General features: G+C 35.5%; 1 protein-coding gene across 1 annotated transcript in view; it reads left to right on the top strand.

Moving 5' to 3' along the window:
* RALGAPA1 (Ral GTPase activating protein catalytic alpha subunit 1) overlaps positions 1–8,452 on the top strand; it is a 120,655-nt gene that overhangs the window by 43,706 nt on the left and 68,497 nt on the right. The window contains exons 21-27 of the mRNA XM_031064669.1: positions 1,455–1,607; positions 3,118–3,311; positions 3,436–3,534; positions 3,647–3,802; positions 5,260–5,388; positions 6,413–6,538; positions 7,710–7,768. Of these exons, the coding sequence (XP_030920529.1) occupies positions 1,455–1,607; positions 3,118–3,311; positions 3,436–3,534; positions 3,647–3,802; positions 5,260–5,388; positions 6,413–6,538; positions 7,710–7,768 (916 nt within the window). The remainder of the gene's footprint in view (positions 1–1,454; positions 1,608–3,117; positions 3,312–3,435; positions 3,535–3,646; positions 3,803–5,259; positions 5,389–6,412; positions 6,539–7,709; positions 7,769–8,452) is intronic.

Here is an 8,452-nt window from a genome sequence, read left to right on the forward strand (position 1 = left end):
CCTGCCTGCTCTTTCTATCTCGTTCACTTTCTTTCCCTCTCTATCCCACTCTCTCAATTTCTCTCATCCGCATCACTCTTTCTTGCTCCTTTTCTGAACTACTTTCATCTGTCCCCAACTAATGAGCAGGATGGAAATGAAGTAAGAAAATACTTCTTTGAACATCTTTGAAGGGTGTATTTTAGTTTATCTCTGTAAGCATGTGGAAAACTGCTGGTCAGTAGCAAGTCACACGAGACAGCAGTCTGTGTGGGAAGCAGTAGTGTCCCTCTATCCTGCATAGAGGTTTTGATTGAAATAGATAGTAAAAGCTTCATTGTCTTAGCCATTTAAAGGAGATAGAGACCTTTGCAGATCAACCACATAATAAAGATTGTTTTCTGCAATTTCTATTCTGATAACAGCGATAACATTTTCTGTCAAGTTCTTTAAACAATTTGTTCTCTTTATAAGAAAGAACACTTCTCTCAAATGAGAAATGTTCTTCAATTATTCTCAAAATATTTTGGGAAAATTACTATTTAAAAGACTCATTTTTCAATTGCTGTCCCTAAAGTTCACTTTATCACTAATACTGAACTTTACACATAATATTTTTGTGTCCCTATTACATTTATCTAAGAATTAAAATTAATAGGAATTCTTCCATTTTAACATGTGCTGATGTGTAGAAAAGTTTTGTGAATATTCATTCTCTTTGTGTCTGCTGTGTGACTGTTCTGGCTAAACTCAGCTATTTATAAGGATCTTTTGACAAATTCAGGATGCGAAACATAAGATAGTACAGAAGAAAAATACAACTACTTACTCCTCCACAGATCACACAGTGGAGACCACATAATTGCCTAGAGAAGTTGACTGTCACAGAAAAATGCCTTTGTAACACTGTCATTCAGACACTTGTGATTTCCTGTTTTACAGGAAATAACACCACTCTAACTATACAGAACTTTCCCATCTTATGGATTTTCTCAGCTCAATCAGTAGATAACACTGAAGATTATCAGTTACTGATTTGAGTTTTTATTTATATATTAATTTGCATGGCTCTGTCACCCTGGAAAAACATTTGTTCTGGGAAAATTTTTGCTTAAACATTCTGCTAGAGAGAAATTTAGGTGAGGGAAATGTGACGAGAAATGTAGCTGGTTCAAAACACTGAAAGTGCTGCAAAACAACCACATTTAGAATTATGTGGACCTAAAATAGAGGTCTGCTAGTCCACTTATCTGTCTAATTTTGATGTTCATCTTTCAGTTTTTCTGCATGTACTTTGTTTTCTTTCAGAACACCACTCACAGGGAGATCTGCTTACTGTTTTAGATCTTTTCTTGGCCCAATTTGATACATAAAAGCAGCTCAGTTTTCTGTTAATGCTGTATTTAGACAACATTTCAATAGCTCAAGAAAATAGAAAAGGCTTTTAAGGTAACTGTTAAAAATTACATTTGCAGGCTCTGAAAGTGCTTCTCCAATCCAATCTGCTCTTGGATCCCGATCACAGACACCCTCTCCTGCCACTCTGCATGCAGATCATATTGAGCAGAAGGATCTGCAGCTGGATGAGAAGCTCCACCACTCTGTTTTACAGACGCCAGATGACCTAGGCAATATCTGGAATAGAAAATACAAACTTGTTCTTTCTTTCTTTCTTTCTTTCTTTTTTCTTTCTAATACAATGTAGTGAAGTAGCTGGTATCACATGAGTTGTTAACAGTCCTGTACAAGGCTATTTCATCTACACTTCAAAAATATTTAATTACAGTGATTGCTTTTAAAAGTAAACAAAAACCTTTTGCATTTTAACCTGCATTTCATTGGAATTTTTGGTGGTGGATTAATAGTCCACATATTAAAATTGTTCTTTTAGTTGCTGAGAATTGTGGCAGCTTAATCTAGCATGTGGTCCTGCCATGGACTGTTTTATCATTGATGTACAAATAATAAGACATAATTTTATAATCTTATCATTTCTCCTTACAAGTTTGGTTCATTTCCCTTTCATATCTAAGCCAATTTGTAATTATGTCAGCTATCTTAGTTGTGGAATTCTGAGATACCTTTTCTTTGAAATGCAATGTGAATATTTCTCCCGCATTTGGTCTCATGGAAACAAAAGAGTGTCTGCTATGTATTTCAGACCCTCTTCCTTTAAGTAGCCTACTTATGGACAGAAAGATCATTTTGCTTTGTACTTCAAAATCTACAGCCTAGAAACCAATAGGGTCTCTACCACAGTGGCCCAGCAGTTCGAAAGAAGAGTCTATGTGATTAGGCTGAATTCAGACTTAATTTTGATTTGGTATGCTTGTGGGGGCTACAAGATTTTCAGAAGATCCCAACGAATTATCCACCTGAGGGGGTGGAAAGAAGATTCTGAATGCCTGCTGCTCTCAAGCTGGCTCATTATCTAGTATTTTGTGGCTGTTTAGGTAGTTAAGCATGACCTGAGTAGACTTGAGCCATCGTAATCTATTGAAGGTTTCTTTATATGGACAGTCTAGATAAATCATCTTCCACCTAAAAAAGAATGTTTTTTCATATAGTACTGATGTGTGGAAAGAGCTAGGTGTGTGTTAAGACTGTGATGCTAAGTTACTGAATGTTCCCTCTCCACTCATACAAATTAACTGTTTAAAGGACAATAGCTAGAGACAAGTTTAGTCACTTTTCTCTTCAACTTGCAATAACATGCTTTCCTAGTAGAGTCTGAAAAAATAGTCTTTATGTATTATTAGGATAAATGTAAAGATGAAAGATAATTTTACTTGAAAGCAGCCAAGTGGGGTTCTGGAGATTCATTGACTTCAAGGAATGTAAGAAAATACTTACAAGAGGAGTGGCCTTACTAGGTCTGTCAGATCTGTATTAGAGCTCCAGCAGTGACCTTAAATGTTATTTCATGAAAGAATATAACAAACAGGACACTTCTTCCTCTACAGAGTTTATAACAGACAAAGCTTAACATATACAGTGTTGAGGTGGCTGAATGGGTAAAAAATAGCTTATTCTGAAAGCCCAATCATTCAGTTTTATGAGTGCGTATTTGATAGTTGTATCAGAACTTTTCCAGTTCTGGAGAGGTAGATCTCACTATACTTTTTTCTTCCATTACAGAAACTAGTGAATTCCCCTCAGAATGTTGCAGTGTGATGGCTGGGGGAACACTTACAGGATGGCACGCAGATGTTGCTACTGTGATGTGGAGGAGGATGCTAGGAATTCTGGGGGATGTCAACAGCATAATGGATCCAGAGATTCATGCCCAGGTTTTTGATTATCTGTGTGAACTGTGGCAGAATCTGGCCAAGGTAAAAGAACTGAACGTTTTCTCCAACCTGACCTGTTTGGGTAGGATTTTCAAAACGAAAGAAACACCACCTTAAATATTTCCTGTAAATAATTTTCTTTCTGTTTTGTTTTCAATAATTGCAGATAAGAGACAATCTTGGTATTTCAACAGACAACCTAACTTCACCATCTCCCCCAGTTTTAATTCCACCACTGAGAATTCTAACACCATGGCTCTTCAAGGTAAATTTGAGCGCTAAAGTGTGAAACAGAAATAAAAGTTAACGTAAATGTAGAAGAGTGTTTACTGCAATTTTAAAATTTATGAATAATAAATATTGTTCTAAAACTGTAGGCAACAATGCTGACTGATAAATACAAACAAGGAAAGCTACATGCTTATAAGCTTATTTGTAAGACAATGAAACGAAGACAAGATGTTTCTCCAAACAGGGATTTTTTAACTCATTTCTACAATATAATGCACTGTGGACTTCTTCATGTTGATCAAGTAAGTTAATTATGAAATTCAAAATAATATAAATGTTATGACTGAAAAGAAAATTCTTTTCTCAGAATTACTCAGTGTGTTTTCATCTGAGTAATTTAACTTTGTTTTGGAAATTAGTGCTGTGACTGATACTTTTTCTAAAAAGAAAACGTTGATAAATGATCCTCATGTACTTGGTTGTATTCAGAAATGCTTTTTTTGTAGTCCATTTCAAGCAAATATGAGGGCAGAAAAGGTACTCTCTCATTTTTTATTGATTGTATGTTACAGATTGAAGTATGCAAGAAAGAGAAGGAAGCAGATCTCTCTAAAGTCTACTGCTCTTACTTGCTCCCTGATGCAACAGTGTAGCTAGTAAATTGTGCTCACAGCATTGGAGGACTTTGTTTCTACAGCAAGTATAGGAACCAGCAAACTGAGATGTACTGAGTGTATCTAATCAGTGGGAGTGGAACTTTTTTATAGGTTTTGATATTAAGAAGTCTGAAAATATTGTAGGGCTTAAATACTTTTTAAAGGTTTGCAGAAGTGTAAAAAAGTTGGGTTTGTAAACGTTTTTGAGGAATGATTATAGGCATGGGTAGATCAAAGGTTCGAACAACCCTGTTTTCTTTAACTGGGAAGAATAGAATTAGTCAAAAATTATTCCACAGATTACTATGGATAGGACAGACCTCCAGTTTCTGTCCTCTGACTACCATTAATGATGCTTTTCTTGCTGCACTGAAGATCCTCCTATGACATACTGCTATTTAGTTGGATATTACTACTAGTGGAGAATTATTCAAAGGAGAAAAGGGGAGGGGTGTCTATCTGTAGACTTGGGATGTTTTTCTACTATTAAAGCTTTGTATTATACATTTTTCCAAGTACTTTTGAAAAAAATTGCAACATGTACAATGATTTTTGAAAGTGCCTCACTAAGTCTACAAGGACATAATATGCTCTGCTGATTAACTACATACCAGAAATGTTACAAAACACTTTATTATCTTCCTTCAAATTTTGGTTCCATATGGGTATATGTAAGAGGCTAATACTTTTTTTGAAAAGTATTTTTTGAAGTTACAGTCAGGCAATACTTGATGGAGAGGTTTAAGCAGTTATTACGGTATAATAGCTGGTTATCATTCTATATCTTTTCTGTACCTATTCAAATGAATGGTTAATCAGTTACAGAACTCTTAAAAGCTGACTGTAAATTAATAGATGAACTATTGTGTGAGCTTAAATTGATCTATAAAGTATACCAAGTTTACTTACATTAATCTGAGTATACTTAAGGAATTTATCTTTTTGTGCTACTGTTCTCTCATTAATGAGTGTCCTACTGGCCACAATGAGTTTTCTTTCTCACATTTTTACTTTCTAATTTTCATAAATACCTGCCTTTTTTCTTTCATTTTTCATTTGATTCATGTTGATACTCTTCCTTTTTTCCCTTTTCCTTCTGCGAGGATATTGTCAATACAATCATCAAGCACTGCTCTCCTCAGTTCTTTTCACTTGGTTTACCTGGTGCTACCATGCTTATTATGGATTTCATTGTAGCAGCAGGAAGAGTGGCTGCTTCTTCTTTCCTCAATGTAAGTATTCATCAGTTAAGTCTCATTTATAGGTGAGGAAGAATATGAGAGAATACTGAGCAGTATATTTTTCTTTGACTAGGGTGTTAAATTGATCCCTGAATTCAATGTAGTGTTTATCAAATACAGATAATGTTAATGATTTATTCTAGAGCAATACACATGCCTCTCCAGAAAATATGTGAGGAATGCAAAAATTATTGTTGAAGCAGAGAATCTTATTTTAGAGTTACAAAAATTGTGACTGCCATTTTTCTGTGCTTGAAGATGTTTAAAATGCCTCTTTTAACTATGATTTCATTTTTAAAATGTACTTATTTCCCCATATCTCTGCTATGGAATGACTTTTATGATCAGGATTAAGAACTCAAATGTGCTGGTGTTTGCACTATTTGGATTTTTTTTTCACATTTTTGATTTTGTTACTCAGATTTTTGATTTTGATACTATAACTTGCCTTATATAAGGCAAGTTCAGCCTTATATAGTAATACTATGTGACAACCTAGGTGCTGTTGGCTGTGCATACTGTACTCTCTCAAATCCCCCACAGTCTCCTCCAACTCTCTGTGAATTTTGACTGTTTCTCCCATCAATCCCTCTCTAACCAGTTACGAAATCCAGTCTCCCTCAAGGTACTTATCTGAAGCCTCTGTCAGCTTCTTACACTGTAGCCTTTCCTGTTCAGCAATGCCTCATGTCACATTTAGTAGTTTTCCACCTCCTGGCCAATTAGCTGAACGTAGGACCTGAGCCCAGTTAGCAGCTCAGTCATTTATCTGTAGTCCTAACAATCCTTCTGCCTCCCTTTTACTGTCTTGGAAAATGAGAGCAGGGGTGTGCATGAGTAAAAATCCAAGGAGCTGAGCTCTCTGTTTACTCAGCTTTGCAGGAGCTCAGAATTTCAGGAGAAAGGAAATGCCTGTATACAATTTCAGCCATCATTCTCTTTTAAGGAAGCTAAAAATGTCAGCTTTCTGATTGCAGTAAGAATATATTTTTCTCCCCCCGCTCCTTTTTTTCAGGCACCAAGAGTTGAAGCACAAGTTCTTTTAGGATCTCTAGTCTGTTTTCCAAATTTATATCGTGAACTACCAGCTCTTCACCCAAATATTCCTGACATTGCTGTGTCTCAGTTTACAGATGTTAAGGTAGGAATTTTAAGAATATTTGGCTAGTATTCTATTAACCAAATACAGGCCTAATATTGTGTTTTTGCAGAAAATATTAAGATTTTAAGATCCTAGAATTTTTTGAAAATAATTTCAAATAGATCATAAGACTCAAGATCCCATAAAGTCTTGTCAAACTTTATACTTCTAAACATGTAATTGCTATTAACTTAATAATAAAGTGTTTTCTTATGTTTGTAGAAGAAAATTATACATTATCTGATCCTTTCAAGCCTTCTCTCACTAGGGTGATTTGCAGGTATCACAGATTTAATTAGCTGAGACAAAAAGATTGAGAGATTTAAGATCCATTATTTAATTTATTAAGACAATTTATTTCACAACTGGTGAAATCTGCCTATGTTCCTAGAGACTTTAAAAATTTTCTGCGCAGTAGTGTGTTTTTTCTTCAAAAGGCAAATATTAATGGAGTTGTTACCTTGCCTATCATGACACAGAGTTAGGTAGTGTGACAGTATACTGAAACTGCACAGAGCACAGTTTGTGTGTCTAAGAAAGGCTCCCCCTTAAGTTTTCCAAACTGTTGCAATTTGGGGAGAAATGATGACTTGAAAGCTGCTTTATACCTTGCTCCCCTTTGGAGACTGATTTTGAATTCCTTCTTTCTCATTTCTATTGTAGAATGGCTGTTTACATGAATTATATTAGGGACATTTCGCTGTAGTTGAGTCAAAGTTCTTCTTGACAGCATTCTTAAGGCACTGTAGGCACTTAGTCTGCAACTAGTTGAAAATATTTTCTAAATCAATTAAATTTTTTGAAAGTGCTTGTTTAAACCTTAAAGTAAAAGATTCTTTCTGTCATACCCTTTGGCACCACCCAAGATAGCTTCAGGAAGCCCTTTACTATTTTTTCCCCCTTGATATTTTATGGAAATGTTTTGACAAGGATGGGATACATGGCTCATCAGGAGAAATTAGGACAGTAACATGTAGGATATTCTTGGGGTGGCACAGTAACAAGTATCTGGAACAGGCTAGATATTTGGAGTAGTGGTAAGCAAACAATTCATCTGACCATAATGTAGAGACTCAGCTAAGCAATATGCCTGTGTGCGCTATAATAATATTTTGACGCTTTCTGTGGTGGAGTTACATGTAAATCAGTGAATTTTTCCTCTTCATTTTAGGAACTCATAATTAAAACTGTGTTAAGCTCGGCAAGAGAGGAGCCATCTGGTCCTGCACGGTAGGCCATACAAAAAGAGCTTCTACGTTAATAGGTTCTTTTCTTTATTAGGCTGTTTTGAGGTGAATAGATTAGAGAGCTTAAAGTAAAAGTTTTTTGCATTTTATTAATGGTTTTCTTCACCACTGTCAAAACTGTGGTCCATAAATTTTTTGTAATAGAAATATTAAATGAACAAACTGGGCTGGTCTGGTCCAGTATTCTTTCTGTGATAGTGGCTGATAGGAAAGGGTGTAAATAAGGGTAAGAGAATAAGCTTTCCCAGCCTACTCTGGTGTTCAGCTCGGGAATTTTCTGGATTAGAGAGGCATTCTTTACTTTGATTCGGACAAGATTATTTATGAGGGAGGGGTAGATTTTTTATTAGATTACATTATTTAATTTGAAAAACAGAAACAATCCAGTGTACATGAGGCCTTTTTATAGTATGGACAAGAAGCGGAAAAAACTGAGCTAAGCATTAAACTAGGAATGGTTGCTCTGATGCTTAAACCTAAGCATCTTCATCAAATAAACAGCTCTGGAGAGGATTATTACCAGTTTTCTCTCCTGTTTCTTAATTGGTTTAGGATTTTATTCCTCTATACCCATCTTCAGAAGCATTCAGTTACACAGTCCTGTGTATGGGATTGGAACAGGAACCTCTAATGCCTACCAAGGAAGAGTGCATTTGTGTGCCTTATA

Source organism: Geospiza fortis, unplaced genomic scaffold, assembly GCF_000277835.1.
Source record: "Geospiza fortis unplaced genomic scaffold, GeoFor_1.0 scaffold54, whole genome shotgun sequence".
Classification (NCBI taxonomy): domain Eukaryota; kingdom Metazoa; phylum Chordata; class Aves; order Passeriformes; family Thraupidae; genus Geospiza; species Geospiza fortis.